General features: G+C 37.8%; 1 protein-coding gene across 2 annotated transcripts in view; it reads right to left on the reverse strand.

Moving 5' to 3' along the window:
- LOC106936532 (bone morphogenetic protein receptor type-1B) overlaps positions 1-18,098 on the reverse strand; it is a 71,788-nt gene that overhangs the window by 12,569 nt on the left and 41,121 nt on the right. For both annotated transcript variants that reach the window (XM_015017598.1, XM_015017597.1), the window contains one exon: positions 17,201-17,609. In XM_015017598.1, the coding sequence (XP_014873084.1) occupies positions 17,201-17,306 (106 nt within the window). In that variant the 5' untranslated portion in view covers positions 17,307-17,609. The remainder of the gene's footprint in view (positions 1-17,200; positions 17,610-18,098) is intronic.

The raw sequence follows: 18,098 nt of genomic DNA on the forward strand, positions 1-18,098 counted from the left end.
TATAAGCCGCATGATACAAAGCGTAGGAATAAAGTAGCAACTTATAGTCCGAAAAATACGGTAAACAGTTATGCATAATTTATGTCTCCTGTCCTCCTTGCTCTTTGATCTATCATGCAGTTTAGGTTTCTCATTTGTCGGGTTCCTATACGCCCGTCATGGCAGTTTATCGCTATATATTTTAATGCTATATATTGTGTCGCTCTCTGCTGCTCTGATTAAACTCCTCATAATGCATTTGCTGAGCCCTGCCTCTCTCTCAGTATTTGTTGGTGGGTTTGTAAGTTCCCCCGAGGGAAGAAAGTTTAATATCTGCTCTCCCAGAGTTGGCATGCAGCGAGTGATGAGGTCACAGCCAAGATGACAAATATCAGTGGAGCAAACTCTGGATTCACATCTGAGCTTCATGAGCTGGCTGACTGAATTGAAATATAATCCAGCACACAGTGGTGAAGCACATCGAATCCACTAAAACAACAAAATACGAAATGGACAAGGAGAACCTGATGAAAACATTCTCCTTGCATGAGAAATAAAACAAACGAGCACAAACACCTGATACCATGGCACTCTCTCACAGCAGATTATTTAACTTATCCAACCCCTACAGCTGTTAAAAGACTAGAACAAAGCTCCAGTTTTCCCTGGTTATCTCATTTCAAAAGGCACCTGTTTGTCACTTGAGGGGAGAAGGGGAATCGCAGATGTGTCTTTCTTCCACGGCTTTCAAGGTTTTTATTCATACAGAATGAACAGTGAGGCCAGATGCACAACAGCTGCAAGCAGCGATGGTCCTAAGCAAGCTCTTAAAATTAAGCATGATTTTGGAAGAAGATTCTGGTATTTTATTTAAACATGTTCACATCACGGAAAAGCTACAAGAAAAACTGTACATGCTGGAACAAACAGTGAGCTATAAAGATTGGGTCAATACTTTTCACATGTCTAGCTTGTGGAAAGCTAGACACTGTAGAGTAAGTGTAAAATAGGAACATATATTTTAAATGAGTTATTTTAAATGAGAAAATCGTACCTGAAAACATAACGGCCAGCAGGAAGAGAGTTTGTTAAATGATCTGCTCTATTTGAGCCAAGTCGTAAAATGGCACAAATGTTTAAGCATAGACTCATTGATAGGCTGATTGAAAGACATTAAAGAATGACCTAGCAAGTACACTAAAACAAATGCAACACTGTGTGCAAGATGTTAAACTTTACCCAACATCTAGAGTAGTAACTAGGATTACAAAGGCAAGTCTCAAGTTTGTCCCTTATATTTTGTCTTTCTAGGCTGATGTTTATGTTTATGGTAGAAATATTTCCACATACACAGGAACTATTTCAAATAGTGTCTTTATGCACCAACTGTGTTTCCTGACAGCTAGCAGTTAGTTGGAGACTGCAAAACGGCCCAAAGGCTGATAATGGCCCCAAGTTTAGACACTCCTGAATAATATCTGAAAAGATAAAAGTTGTCAGATGGTATAATTAGCCTAATTTGATGGATGTACAAAAGGTATTGCAACAAAACACTAAAGTTTTGTTGCAACCTATGGTCATGACTGTGGAGGAGTAGCTCTCGTCTGTTGTACTTTTTGTCTTTTTAGGGGAAAATTGTGTACATAGTAACAATCTGACTAATAAAATCTTAGTGTGTGCATGTGCACAGAAAGTTGTCCACATTATGGTGTCAATAAAAATGTATCTGAGTTTTTAGGAGTTTTGATGTCTATTTCTATTGAGCAATACTTTTGTTTTTTATATCTTGCTAATCAAAAGAAACCTGACGACGGGTCGGGCCCCTGTGATATCAGGCTGCAGTGGTTTTAGTTCTGAGGGAATATTGTTGTGTTTGATCATCTCATCAGTGCTGTCTTATACAAATCACAAAAAAATCTGCATTGACATTTTTTTTTTCTTAAAAAAAATAAATAAATCACAGGTGCAGATGTCCTGTTTGTCTCATCCAAAAGTAAGAAACAGCAATTTGAAAATAAAACTGTGCTACGGTATTTTAATTTCGTTAACGCAAATTAAAAATACATCTAAAAAGACAACTTGTTCTCCACTCAAACACTCAAAACATTGCTTTTGGGATTTCTTTCAATGAATTGCTTAACTTTAATTTCCAGCACTTCCCCTTCCTAAATGTCCCTCCTGTACACATGGGTAATTTGTTGACAAAACTGAAAGAGAGGGACGGTGGGGTTTAAAGAGGTCACATTAACAATTGACCGATTTGAGCGAAAGGGAACGAGGAAGAGTAGGAGGGGGAGAAGAACAGGGGATTAACAAACGAGAAGTGACAGAGCTGCAGGGAACTGGTGGGCAGTTTAGCAGCACACAGAGGGGACAGAGCAGAGGCCACTGGCCTTTTCCACCCTTTCTCTCACTCTGCCCTCTTCCCTCTCATTTCTCGAGCACACTCACTAATGCTAAGTCACTTTGTGTTTCATTTATTGCCAAGCACCCCTATGTTTTCCTCACTTAATATATTTCTCTGTTTGACAGCTCCTCTCCTCCTCTCTTGGTTTAGTAAACCAATACTTAGGCGTTTCCATTTTTCCCAACTAAGCTGTCAATTTTTTTTTTCCTTTGTTTGCTCATTGTTGCTGTTATCTTGCAAATCCCTCTGATCTCATTCTGTGAAATTCCTTTTCTCTTCCTCTTATAATTTGCTCTCTGCCTTCCCAGTGTGAGTCCAGCGGATTGCCATGTGAGGTGCTGCTGTTCTGTTGACAAAACACAAAGCCTTTCACATCCAAGTCTGCACCTGGGATACTTGGCTGCTGCTCTCCACATGCTTGCGTGTGTGTATGTGTGTGAACATCACTTGGAGAGACACAAACAGGCAGCGCATTAACATTGCTTTATGCAAGAAAACCTCTTACAGAACAATTACCCCTTAGAGAAAGCACAGTATAAGAATTTACAAGAGAAGGAAAAAAAACAAAAAAAAACAAACGTCTGTTAAGGCATCTGTGTGAAGGAAATAGGTTAATGCAACGTTTTCTAGATTTTAGTGATCGTGGGCTCCTTTACGTATGCCTGTTTTGGCTGTAGTGGGGAGGGGAAGTGTACGTAGTAAATATTGTTTGATCAGACAATAGTCACATATTAAAACTAGGGATATAAAATCTCCAGTGGGCTTGGATCCTGATCAAGACAGTTTTAAATGATCTGTATTAAAGCTCATGAATAAACTCAACTCCCACCTGTTGATGTGCTGTCTGCAATTCTACCTCCTCAGAGATGTGCAATTGCAGTTTGCATAACCAATATTTTAAAAAATAACCAGTTTTTGTGTGCATGCAAAATTACATTTCAGGCAATAGGGATTATTCTGTTACTTGATCAAGTTTTTAATTAAAAACTGCCAGTGGTATGATTGCTATTATATCTTTGAAAATAAGACTTTCTTGAAGAAACTTCTGTTCAGACAAAATATAGCAGAGTCTATAATGGTTTTTGTAAATCAGTTAAGTGGGGCACAAAAATAATACTATAATTTAACTGGTTCTTAAAGTTTACAGAGAAAAACAAAATCGGCAGGTAAAAATTAAAGTTTGAAGTGGTTGCAGAAAATACAATCAGTTCTTCTCCAACACTAACATCTTATTTGTAGAGACCATTAAAAGCATTTCCAATGTTTTATGAATGTGCTTGCTTTGGACTATAGAGATGACCTTTAAAAATGGTGACGCATGTTTTCTAGAAGCCTTTCCAGTCTGTCCGCAGGAGACCGGTTAAAATAGACTGAAAACTTTGACCTAGCAGTTTCATCCAAAGCTGGAAAACATAGTTTAGCAATAAGCAATAAACTTTATTTATAAAACATAAAGTTTTATGTTTGAAATCAGACCACCTTCTGTTGTGGTCTGATTTTGGGCTTGAAGACTTGTATCGATGTATAAAATTGCTTTAAGTTGGCTAAGTTTCCCAGCACCTCATTGACACAATAATTGTTTCAAGCCCTTTGACTGAAATGGCCTTTCATATGCCAGTGTGAGTTCTCAGGTCTACCCTAAAGGCTATTTTTCCTGGCTTGATGGCAGGATTTGGAGGCCACTGTCAACACGCAATTAAAGAGCATCCCCCTCAAACCTACAAACCCTTTAGCCTTTTCTTTCCCACAGATGTAGCTTTGTGCTAAAAAGAAATGAAAAAAAAAGACACTTAAATAGACAGAGGAGGTGGAAGTGAGGGGAGGGGTATTGTGTGTGAGGGAGCAAGATGAAGAGCCAAGATCTGAAGTAAGATAGACAGACAGAGGAGAGCTGAGACAGAGGGAACATATTCATTAGTTATCATGGCCATGTCAAACAAGACCAACCAGAAAAACCCTTTCACCGACCCCCGTGTAAACACCGCCTGCCCCCCGACTCCACTTAAGACTTACTCATTTGACCACGCTGACATTCACTCCCTCCCTCGCCCTGCTGAAGCAGCAGTTAATCTTCCAGGTGTTTGACAGGATGCTCCGCACAGCAAAAGAAACATGGAAGGTGAAAAGCTCTCTTTATTTTCTCTCCGCCTTTTACTCCCTCTCTTAACTTTTGCGTTTCTGTCCACAGCTAAGTGCGCTCAGTTCCTGCTCTTAAGTCCACGTCCTTCTTCCTGTCAGTTCAGAGATGAGCCAAGCCATCCCACATACAGAGGAATGCGATAATGAACCCCGATTTCTGCATGTGGGATGCTGGGAAGCCAAGGTCGCCAGTCTAGCTGTTTTGGCTGTGCGCAAGTGTTTGGCTTTCAAGTTTGTGACAAAGGAATTCCTCACAAGGTTTGCTCATTTTAATTGCTGAGTTTGACTATTGCACATTATCACCCAAATAGAATAATTGTTAAACTGTGTCCCTGCTCTGGTTTCGTTAGCTCACCTCAAATGGCAAACAGTGAAGTCGGGAATAAAAAGATATGAATTAAATTACTGCATTGTTTCAAGTGATGTTTTTTTTTTTTTTTTTTTTTTTTTTAATCCCGCTTTTTTGTTTTAAAAGAACATCGCATTTTTTTTCTATAACCCTGAATATAATTTTTAATAAAGAATTAGGATTTAAAAAGTAAATATTTTATGTCATAGATTTTGTAAAGCTCTGCAGGACTCTAACTGATTTCAGAGTCAATTTATCTGTAAATCTTTTCAACCATTCAATAATAGTCAACTCGAAACCTTTATTCAGTTATTCTTATGAAAATTTTTATTTGCTATATTTGAAAGTAGCGTTACATGGCCTCTATTAACTAGTTCCATAACCTGTTAGAATAAATTGTCCAAAAAAGAAGACAGAAATAAAGTTTTCATGCTCAGACGGAACTGAGGTTAATTTTGCAGAAACAGAATAATAATAAGAAAAAAAAAAGATGGATGTTGTTTCATTCAGCTCTGCTCTTCTATAGTCCAACGCAGGAACATCATCAACAGCTTTTCAACAATCCTTCATTATGTCACACTGATGAATGATGCGGTAATGATCCAGCACGCTTTTCTGGCTTTACAGCTGTTATGTAGCTGCTTTATGCCTCAACCAGAGGGGCGTGTGTCTGGGTTTCTGTGCGAGACCTCCTTTTCACGGGCCTGATTGACAGACACACAAGGATGTCGGAACTCTGAGTGAATTCCAGAGGGCCATCAGTGTTCCCTTTGAAATAACAGGAACGATGAAGCGGTCCTTGAAGGAGGTGTGAGAGCAAAGCAAGAGAGAGAAAGAGGACCAGCTGGTCTCCTCCTGAAAAGCTCCTTTTCTCCCATTCGCTGCCATCTGTGAGCTCCTACTCATCACAAAACAGCCCACATCAATTCACAGACAGCGGGGATCCGGCTGGATCTGTGGGCTGTGGGTGTGTACTGTTACTAAGTGTGATGCTTGTGGTTTAAATCCAACTCCTAAACTCTGCCCTAATTTTACCAAGCAGTATAGTCGAAGATTGAAAGCCTTAGTAAAACATGTGACTATAAAAGTCAATTAAAATATATTTTAACAGCGCAATAAAAGTCTAAAATCTAATCTGGCTCAGAAAATTTGCATTAATTCAACTGAAAAACAAGTAAATGTGTGAGAGAGAAAAAAACAGTATGTACATAAAAAGCTAGACAAGCCTGATTGCAGTGCGCACACACTTAAGCTCGCAAATCATATAGTGAATAACCCATTAATTCAATTTCAGGCCCCAGTCTGAATGATGACTCAGCTCTTCTTTTTCTGGACTCTTTGCTTCTTAGCTGAAAAAAAATCTCTCAGTGTTTAAAGCATAACTAACTGAATGTAATAAATCAATATAAAGTTTCAAATAACATTTTAATGTCTTTAATAAGTCAGTAATTTAGGAGCTTATGTGCTGTAGATTGGACAAATACAACCAACTTGAAATGTATGAAACTCATACACCTCTAACAGTTGAAAGGTGGTTTAGCCAAGTGTTACTTTATGTTGTTCACATTACTATTATTTTTTATTTTTGTTATATTTTTCCATATGAATTATTTGAAATGTATATCCCATTAACAGCTGCAAATTGTTTTTTTTATTTTTTATTTTTTCTTTAATGTATCTTTCTGTCAGATTTTATGTCTCAAAATCCTATTTTTCATGGCTGGGGAGACTTTTTATAGCCAAACATCTTGTTAAAGCTGTATTAAGAACATATTTACTTTGAAGTTTGAGAGCCATTGTATTTATTCAGTGCCGATTTTTCTTTTTCTTTTTTTAACTGCTGCCACAAAGCCATAAGAATCTCTAAAGATCCACTTTAGGATCCTACAGCATCTGTTCTTGTGTTCGGTCAGACAAATGTGTGTGTCACAAAAGAATGCTTTATATAAAAAACATACACAGAAACACAGCAGGCACAGGGTCTGTGCAGTATCAGTATCAGTGCAGTGTTTTAAAGAAACACTATTCTCCACTGTGAGGATTGATCTACAGCTTATACACTAAACTTTAATACATACTTATATATATATATATATATATATATATATAGTGCTGATCTGATTTGGGACCGTCCTTCCCATTAAGAACATCACCACCATTAACAGCATTCAAGACCAATTTGATGGTATCTAAGGTGGGCGATTATAATTGTCTGACCTTAAATGTAATCACTAATAATAATGATTTGCTACGATGTATTTATGACCAAACCAAGCTCAAATTCAAGGAAAAAAAGTAAACTTATAGCTATGCTAACATGTTTAACAATGGTAAACATTCTTTGGACTTTTAGAAGATAAACCACTTACTTTTAATCATGTTCAATGTAATATTGTCATGTGAGATTTTGTTCTGAAAAAGTGGCAAATAAACAGATTAAATAAGGCCTCAACGACACAAAGGAAAAGCTGTCCATGGCAAATATATCTTCAAGTGTATCATTTTACACAAAAAACAGGCACTATTCAGCATTCAGAAATACTCGCAGACAAACTGATGAATTAGTTACACCAATTTGAAAATCATTTTTTGTGATTACTGACAAGTGTGGAATTTCTCAGTAAAAAAAAAAAAAAAGTTAGAAGCTCAATAATCTGCAAACAACTTTAACTTGTGTGTGTAATCAAGCTTTGGATTGCACATCCAAAGCTTGATTACAGTGACAGGGATAGATTCGATTACTAACCTAACTAACAAAGTTATTGGTTGTTGGTTCTGGTTTTACACTGAAACACAAATGACTACTTTGACAAAAGTGGAATGAAGAATCAAAGATTCATAAAATAACAGAAGATATACTTGCATACAAAGGGATGACATTTTATATAAGTAGTGACAGGAGAAATAAAAAAGCCCAATATAACAGTGTTTTTACAAAAAAAAAAAAAAAAAAGTTAAAACTGTTTTCACAATAGGACAATTAAAAAAAAAATAAGGCGGGACTTAGGGACATTCAGTCAATTGTCATTACAGATATCACTGACATTTTTGAAAATCTCCCCAGAGGCAGGTTACCAAAAGTGGATGAATTTGCCATTAGATGGTGACTGTGGGACGATTGAGAGTGAAACACCGAGGACTTTAACAACACCTTCAACAAGACAGACAGTGGCTGTGGTCCCAATCTTTAGAAACCAGCAAAACTTTGCTCCTATTACGAGTTGATCCCACTCCTCAGCCACTGTGAGAGAAGCTACTCTAGGGTGTCCGAAAGGAGTTTCTGACTGAATGTCTAACATCAGCTTCCGGAGGAGCAGGATGGATCTTCCTTGTTACTGATTAGTGGATACGGGGTCTCATTTTGAACAGATTGGACAGAATCCATGCTAAAAGTGCACATATGCTCTAAAAGCAAAAAAAAAAAAAGGATACAACCCCCTAAAAAATTCAGCTTTATGAAACCATGCGCAACATTGTTTCATTGGGAGAGACTTAAAAGAAATATCTGCTGATGACAGTAAATGTCTAAACAAAATTCAGGTGTGTATTAAACACAAAAGGGAAAACGTCCCTAACAATCGACAAAGGTTATGAAACATTTTCAAACAATTTGGAATTTTTTTTTTTTTTTGTTTTACAGTCAAATATAATATGTGCAGCTGGAAAACAGCGAAGACAGTTGCCAATCTGTCTTGAATGGCATCCAAGCAAGTTCACCCCAAGTTCAAACCTTGGAATGCTCAGAGATATTCCAAAAATTTCTTCAGCTAAACCAAGACTCTATACAGACCTTAGCTGGCATGCCAAATGTTAGGCTTCACATTTGTCTAGTTAGTAAGAGACTAAATTAGGGGTCGAGAACAGTTTAGGGATAAGTAAGAAAGCATATGTAGCAATATCTTCTGAGCACATGAAAAAATATTTAGATGCTTAGCCGCCATCTTCTACACCTTTGGTGAAAATCAAATTTAGCAGATGTCAAGCATGGAAATGCAGGGTGGATAGTCACATTTTCTTTCTAGCCTTAACACTTGTGTTGTTTAGTCAATCATAAAGTCCTATTTATAACAATGTAAGGCGATCTGAGAGGCAGTTAAAGTTCCAACCTGGTCAAATAATACAAAACATGCAGCAAATCTGAAATTAAAATGTCACTGGCATGTTCTTAAATAATGCACAAGTATATGAGAGTAAAGTTCAATAATCTATTGAATTGTAATGTTGTAAAAAAATAATGAACAAAATATCCTGCCACAACATTAGGAGACCGAAAATATGTTACTAGTTTAGTTTGACAACAGCTACTTAAGAAACAGTGCAAAAGCACAAAGCAAAAATACCATTAAACTGCAAAAATACAGTTTAAACTTTGACACCACATAACAGCTATGTCACTCAGCAATCATGGCAACATATCTGGCAAGTGCTGTAACAAGAAACCCCATGATAAATTAAAAAGTCTAAGATCTACTGTCTCCCGCTGAGGACAAAAAGTAAAAAAAAAAAGTCTATGTGTTGGTTAGTGTCTTACTGTGTGCCACAGGAACAGAGAGCGAATGTGTGTAGAGAAGGAACGCTGACGGTGTTAACATTACAGCTGCTATGTGTTTATTTCCAAAAGTTCTGGTCTGTGGCGTCTCAGTCATCTGCAGTGACTCAAGCAATTACTTTCCATTCAGTGTGCATGGTTGCATGAGTTCAGATGTGTTCAAGTGTAGGTGGCTATTAAAGGGATATCACCATATTTCCAACATTAGCGTTGATAGCGTGAAGAATCTGGGTATTATAGTGCATTCGTGTGTTGAGGAGCGACTACGCCAGTTAATGTGTGTTTAAAGCTGAATGCGTTTCACTGTCTCCTACGCCTGATTAGCCTCCCATTAACTTAGTCACATATCACCCATCAGTGGCTCCAGGCCTTCTCTTAACTATCTCACTGGCCAAACATGCTGCCAGCTGAAACCCTGCACACAGTAAGCAGACACACTCAACATCCATTCCCATCTGGACACCCATTAGGTACCTATCACAGCGTATGATGATTGTCTCTATTGCAAAGCCATTTGGTTAAAAGAGTAACTCTTGATATGCACAAATGACCCTGAATAACAGGGTGAATTTATTTATTTTTCTGATGTGACAGTTCAGGAGAGATTTAGAAAGAAGTGTAACAGAAATGTATGGCAAAATGCCTCACATGTTATGACAAACTGCTGAAGCATTTTGCACGTTAAAACTTATACAATGAAATTATGTTTAAATGTTGTGGAAGTTGAGACAATTCAACAGAGGCACAAACAGTACATTTTGCTTTGCTTGACAAAAGAAATTGAAAATGTAGGAAAAAAAGCAGAGAATTACATAATCACCTCCATGATGGAAAGACTAAAGGATTTGCAACTTGCTCGGAGGAACAGGAAACTGCTTTTTTTTAAGGGCACAGGTGACAAAATGGTTTGAAGATTGAACAAGCAGTTTTGAGAATTTCAATTTTGTTCTAAGAAATGCAAAAAACAAAAACTGCAAAGAGCAGACGAGAGAGCTGGAGGTTGGGTTAAAAATGTTTTTTTTTTTCAAAGGGGCCTTTGATTTTGATAGATCTTTTTCTCTATAAATTATTAAGCTTTGTTTCTACTCACAAAGCTTTATCAAATCACAGAGGAAGTAAAAACCTTTTTCAACATATTATCTCTTAATCTGGCTTGGCTTCGTACACGTATTTGTTGAAACAGGTTTACTGCTGAAACAACTCTTAGCTCAAAACAAATGAAGTCACTTTGCTAAACTGAGACGTGTTTGAGAAATATTGAGTCTTTATCATTTAAGGCGATTGGCATCAGTGAAATCTTTTCTTTCCAGGCAGCATTTTGAAACAGTGATCCACGCTTTTATTTCGACTCGACTGGATTACTGCAACTCACTATATCTGGGAGTCAGTCAGTCGCTGCTCTCATGTCTGCAGCTGGTTCAGAATCCTGCTGCATGACTTTTGACAGGAACTCGAAAGAGGGAGCATATGACTCCTGTCCTGGCCTCACTTCACTGGCTGCCTGTATATTTTAGGATTAATTTTAAAATTCTTATGTTTGTTTTTATATCACTACATAATCTTTCCCCGGCTTACCTCTCTGAGCTTCTTCACCCCTACATACCCAATCGGTCTCTCAGGTCCGCAGATCAGCTGCTCTTGGAGGTACCGAGATCCAGAAGGAAGCTCAGAGGGGACAGGGCTTTCTCTGTCATGGGCCCCAAGTTATGGAACGACAGGTTAGAGAGGCCCCTTCTCTGTCCACTTTTAAAGCTCGTCTTAAAACCCATCTATTTTACTTGGCTTTCAACTCCAGCGGGACCCAATTTTAATTTGTATGTTTGTTTGTTTTTTAAACTGTAAGAGTTTTTTTTTATTATTATGTTGTGTTTTAATGTACAGCACTTTGTATCAGCTGTGGTTGTTTTAAAGTGCTTTATAAATAAAGTTGGTATGGTATGCAGATAGATAGATAGATAGATAGATAGATAGATAGATAGATAGATAGATAGATAGATAGATAGATAGATAGATAGATAGATAGATAGAAAATCTATTCAGATATGCCAAGAGCAGAAGGGGGAGGTCAGAGGGGCAAAGTGAGGGAGCATGACTGCATGGAAAACTCTAAGCCCTTTAGTCCCTCTGTGCTGCAGTTGTGACAGCCAGCTATGCTGTGCTCCTCCTCACCTGTTATCTGTCCATCACTTAATTGTGTTTACCATGACGTGCAGCCTGCACTATCAGGACTTGAGCTCACAACAATTATTAAGACATTTATATTATTAATGTTCCTGAACATTTTTTTTTCAGAATACTAATATAAATATAAACTTTACATTAACTGAAAATTTGCAAACAAGCGGTGTGCAAATTTTTGCAAACGTTTCTTTGCTTAAAATCTTACTTCTGGTTGATCATTTAGCCATCCCAAGGAAGGAAGAGACTCCAAGCAGAATTTCATTTGTTGGACCATTTCTGGATAAGCCCACCAACAACATATCAGCAGTAAGTTTTTTAAAAAAAATCAACCACTACTTTTAACATTTACCTGCAAAATTAACAATAAATAGTCAAAACACTTGATAACTACATCACCCTGCATTAACTTAAGGTTATCTATTAAATACTTATCAGTGTGCATTTATGAATGTTTTATGTGGTGTAATTTAATATTATTTTTGCATGGAAGTTATATCAGGTGAATAGGAGGTGTGGGACACTGAAAAAAGGTGAATATCATGTTGATAAGCAGCTACATAAAAATAAATTTTACTCAAAAATGTATTTATAAATATTGTATTTTTCTAGCTCAGACACAACACTCAAATTAGCTTTGAATTATTATTATTAATGTTAAATAGACATGAATTGATCACCTGGGCAGAATGTTTCCAATGTTTCCTTGATCAGCTTTTATCCAGTTTTCTTTTGGGATTAACAAAGTATTTTGGAATTGAACTGATCTTTGATTGCCAGACAAGATTCTCACTCTTTGTTAAATGTTAACAAAACAGATTCAAATCCACTACCTCTACCAAATAAAATGTGGAACATTTTTCAATTTTAACATATTTTGGGGTACTAAGCAATCAGAAAGTTCACTTATACTCAGACTGGTACACATAAAAAAAAATCTTCTCACTCTCTACCCCTCTCTGTCTCGCATACACACACTCTTTCACACACACACACTCTCTTTCACACACACACACACAGTATGTCTTTCTATGCACGCACACACACAATTTCCTCAGCTCCAGCTGCGTCTTAAGAAGTCAGTGCCAGACTGGTAATCTGACTGGGCTAGAAGTTACCCGATCTGTATCCATTACGGCATACAATACCTCTCAGTCTCAAACTCTCCACACTTCCACTAACTGAACATTTTAGAGGTCATCTGAATGGAACCATCTCTTCAATGTTTATATCAGCCATTCTATGGGAAACATGCTGCATTAGGCCCATGTAAACAAGTTAATGCTTCCTCCTTCGGATGTCATATTCAACTTCTACCGAATTGCCCTCTAGACCCTGCTTTGGTAATTTCATCCAGTGGCTGACTACTGAATGTGATAAAGAAAGGGCTAAGGTGTGAGTTTGCTGTAGCGTACTTTATACACATTTCCTATAACTGACATAATCACTTTACCTCTCAGCCCTAAAGCCTGTACATTAGTGGTTCTAATAGATATCAGTTTCCATCAAGTGAACGAATGCATCCTGGAAAAAAACAACAAAAAAACCTTTTAGACTGACGAGTACCAAGGAGCCAGCAAAAGTTGCACTATGACCCAGCTCTAGGGCAAAGTTCCTCTTAAAGAATTTAAAAAATAAAATTCTTGATCAAAAATATTGATGTTTGCTTTCTGCAAGGACAATACGTTTTCCCCTGCATGCTGCAAAAGACTGAGATAAAACTCTTTGAATCATGAACACAATTACAACAGACTGATCTTTCTGAAAATTCTCAGAAAATAATTAAACACCTTTACAGAAATTACAAGTTCAGCGACGTAATTAGCCTTGCACAAAACAAAAGGAGCTAATGAGAGTTTTATTCCTTTAGAACTGAGCTTTTATCCCTGCGATGTGCAACAGCCTTATTAGAGAGCAGTGACAAAAGCAAAGCAACTGGCAGGGGCTTTGACAGTGAAAACCGATACAGTAGTGCTTATTCCCACCAAGGACAATGAAATGTAAGCTATCGCGCTCCCTCGTCACTTCCCAGAACTCACATTGAGGACTACAGCTGGGTGTAGGTGGAAGGTCAAAAAATATGTGCGTGTGTGTGATTCAGAAAGTGAACGAAGTCAGTGTGCTTCCAGTCTCCTTGTAAACTAATGGCCGCCATGTCCTTTATTTGCTTGCTCCAGAGACAATGACAAAAACGCCAAAGAGCAAACTGTGCTCATCTGAAAGACACAACAGAGGAGCTGTCAGCAGCTTTGTCTTCAACTGCAAAACAACCAGCTGACTCTACAGGCCTCGGTTCAGTTCATAAGGAATCCGCGAGTTGTTTTACAGTGGGAGTTTGGGAAGACAGTTAAAATAAACAAGTGGAAATAAAACACCTGCTTTAACTACGTCAGCTTTTTCTTTCTTACTGTCCCTCTTTCTTTTTTCTCTCTTCCTTACAACTATTGGCCTGTTCAGTCGGAGCAGAGCGCGTTGTCAGAACAATCCATCATCTGCGTGTCAACCACCGAATGATCCCGTTTCCAGACCAGTCAATCATCTACTGTACGTGTCAACAAATGCACAGGGCTGCTGCAAGTCTAAACAAAATGGTTTTAAATCAAATTGAGACGAGTGACCCTGATTCAGCTTCCATAACAAAGCAACGTCTCAGGTCACAAATATGATAAGGCTTTAATGTCAAGTCAGACCTGTTTAATGTTCCAATCTAAATCTCCAGCGTCCCTAGAGAGGACTAAATTTGGTTCTAGTGGTGAGATGGGAAAGAGGGCAAAATTCAACAAGTCACTGTTATGCCTCTGAGATGCCAAGCAGGGATGTCACCGCTTCTTGGTAGTTGATGTAAATATTCTTGGCTTGAGGGTGTGATGTGGCGGCAGCACATGGGCAGAGCTGGCTGGTGAGTTTAAGCAAAAACACACCTGATCTGCAGTGGTGCAGAGAGTACTGCACGCTATTTAGACACATTGAACAGAAGAGTGTTCTTGTAGATTTCACATTCTAACATTTTCATTTTTTTTTTTTTTCTTTTTGCTGAGAAGATAACTTTACATTTTAAAGACTTCAAGAAAACACGGTCATCTTTCATAGCACCTCACTACACTTCATTAATAACAACAAATAGAAACATTAATCAACTCCTGTAATGTTTTCTCTCCCTGTTACTGACAAAGATGTGCCAGTAACAGGGGAAGAAAAGGAGAGTGTAATTTCCATGTTTGGGACAGGTAAAACAAATTAAGACCAATGACTTTGCAAACGCTGTTTCCAAACCAAGTGGACACACCTCATCTTACACTGAAAGTGCTGAAAGTGTAGGAGATTGCTATGATTCTTAAAGGGATCATCAATAATGACCTTAATAAGTGGTGCATATTAAGGTAAAGTATTACTAACATGTGGCCACACAAAAATGAAATGAACAAGTTTTACTTGAAAAACATCATGAAGTGATTCTGTGGCTGTATTGGTGGTCTGATGACACAAAGTTGTTGCTATTTTTTATCTAAAGCTTTTTTAAGACAAAAGCACTGGTGTATTCATCGTCCACAAAGTATTATAAGGCTTTCTGACTGGCATAAACTAGATTTGGGTAAAAACCCTGAGAAATCAGGAATTAGTGTGGTTTTAGCAGAATTCAGGAGAAACAGAACCAAAGTCTGATGACATTTTGAATAGTTTTTTTTTTTAACATCCAGAGCATTTTGCTCAAATCTGCACAAATCAAGGACCAAACCTTTTCACTCATTAAAGGCTCTGCAGTAAAGCATAAGACTCACAACCATGTCACAAGTACTTTTTCATTCAATAAGAACTGGGAAATAGAAATGCAATAATTAATTTAATGTGTATATTTTTTTTTCCCATTAAATATACATTTTAATATGAGATTTAGCACATGCTTTACTCTCTGGCAGCTCTTCAGAGACTTTTCAGACAGATTGGCCACTGGTCGCATTCAAATCCTCTGTGTGTTTGTGTGTAAGTTTTGAAATTTCCATTGAATTCTTAATAGCTGCTGGAGCATCTAAAAAAAAAAAAAAAAATCTGGACAAAAGGGCTTGCCTAACAAAGAAAACCCAGAAGTGACATTTACAGAAACGACAGACATGCGAGAGGGATGGCAGAAACACATGACAATCTCATCACCTATGAGTAAAAGTTACGAGCCTTTGCTGGCTTAAAATAATCACTGGTGTTCAAAATAAATGCCAATCTCTTTAAATAGAACAACAGTGAAGAAACGTAATCAAAGAGATAAAGAAATCTTTTTTTTTACGGTAAAAGTTAAAATTATTTGTAACCTGAGAGATTTAAATTGAATTTGTTTTTATATAACTGAGAAGTTTGTTTCTGAAATGAAACAGGCATTTATAAAAAAAAAATAAAAAAAAATAACAAAAATATATAACAAAAATGTGTAAAATTAAATATATTTTCTTTTCACATTGTAATTGTGGTATTTCAAAGTGCTTGATATCATGAAATGTTTATGGAAATGAAGCCAATCAAAACATCCTGCTAATTCCTGTCCAGCTTTTTACATGTTTCCACTGTTATTGACTGATTACTTTTGGGTATGAGTGGCCCCTCTTTGGGGCGGGGAGGTCTCACCATAATCTGTAAAAACTCTCAATCACATCTAAGTTGGCAGTCTGCTTTGGGTCACGCCAAATCATATTATTTCCTCTGACAAGAAAAATGTTAGTGAAATGAAAAAGCAATTTAAAACTAATTAAGGCTCATTCTTAAGTTTTTATTAAACGAGCATAACGTATTCGACGAGCTTATAAAATCGCAAAACAAACTTAAAAGGTTGTAAAAGCAAAAATACAAGTTTTCCTAAATGTGTAACGATACAATAAATCAAAGATAAACTGACACATTCTTTTCACAACACCTCAAATATCACACTGTTGATACCAAACATGGAAGCAACCAATGCAGCTGATGCTAGTAAACATAACAACTGTTGGTCTGTGGTGGAACATTTTGTGTTTTGTTTTCTTCTTTATTCTGGAACTAAAGAACAGGTGCACCGAAAGCCTGAAATAAGTTTTTTAATACATTTTCTTAAAACTGTCATAAATATATGTTTATATGCATTTGCTATTTAGCCATTTGTGAAAAAGATACCAGGTTGACTTTTATTTAAAAAAGACAAAAATGCATCGTTATAACATAAGGAACGAAAAGCTGAAAAACTCATTCTGCTGAGACATTTTTTGAAGAACTGGCACTGATAAGTTGATCCACTGGGTGCAGACATGAATGGGTATGTCCAAATATAACAATTTAAAAAAACTATCCAATATTTTGTGTCTCAGATAACCTCTACAAAAATTACCACAATTTTAAGATATTTGATCAAACTCACTATGATCCCAGATTATTTGCAGAAAACAGACACCGCATACCAAAGTGTGCTTATCAAAATTACAACTCAAAGAAAAACCTTAGTTCACACATTCAAGAAAGCACACATAAAAACAGAGCCCATCTAATGAGCTGCAGGAGAGTGACATCACTGCAAAGCCAAGGTAGAAACAGCCGAAGTGTTGAGGGCAGCAGCGAGTGGAGAAAGTTTACTGTAACTTACCGTTGGCCTGTTGTTGGAGGGAAAACAGTCCAAGCAATAACAGAGGACTCCGGCTCCAGAGACAGAGAGAGAGGCAGCCCCTCGGCTTTTCTCTCTGCTCTGGCATGGTACAAGTCTCCCTCCTGTGCTCCTCACTTTTCCTCTGCGCTCCGTTGTTCAGCTCTTTCCACACGCCAGGCTCTGACGCTCACAACCACTGGCTCCCCCTCTGAGTGAGTGTGTGTAGTATGTGTCAGAGAGGGAGGGAGAGCAGGACGTGGGGGGAGTATCAGGCATGCAAGCCACTGTGTGAGTGTGTGGGTCGGTCGCAACTCGAGAAAGAGCACACCACACAAAACACACCAGCATCGGCAGCAGCCGTTGGTGCCGATCGTCCTCCAACCAGGTCTGACAGTAGCAGTGAGGCCAGCTGAGAGACAGGGAGAGAGAGGGAAAAAGGGGGGGAGTTAACTTTACTCTGCTTGTGGGGAGGGCTGACCAACTCACAAACACACACACACACACACACACACACACACACGCACGCACGCACGCACGCACGCACGCACGCACGCACGCACGCAGATATTCACTCAGAGATGGAAAGAAAACGGGGGCAGGGAGAAGACATGAGCAAGATGGGGTTTAGAAAAAGTTAGGAGAGTTATGGGGGGATACTGAAGACACAAACTAGGATCTGAGAGATTCTGAGTCTAACTGTTTGCAGATTTTGCTCGAAATAACTTCTGCCTGTACTGTGCGAGTTAAAAAAATGATACAACAATTGATTACAAGCATCTGAGCAGTGACTAGCTGAGTACTGACTTTATCAGGAGGCTTGTAAACACTACTGGTCATGTTATACTTTTGTTGTTTCAGTCTGTATATCCAACTTGATTATTTAGATATACAGTATATA

This window comes from Poecilia latipinna, unplaced genomic scaffold, assembly GCF_001443285.1.
Source record: "Poecilia latipinna isolate Pla-1442-1.1 unplaced genomic scaffold, P_latipinna-1.0 Scaffold2165, whole genome shotgun sequence".
NCBI lineage: Eukaryota > Metazoa > Chordata > Actinopteri > Cyprinodontiformes > Poeciliidae > Poecilia > Poecilia latipinna.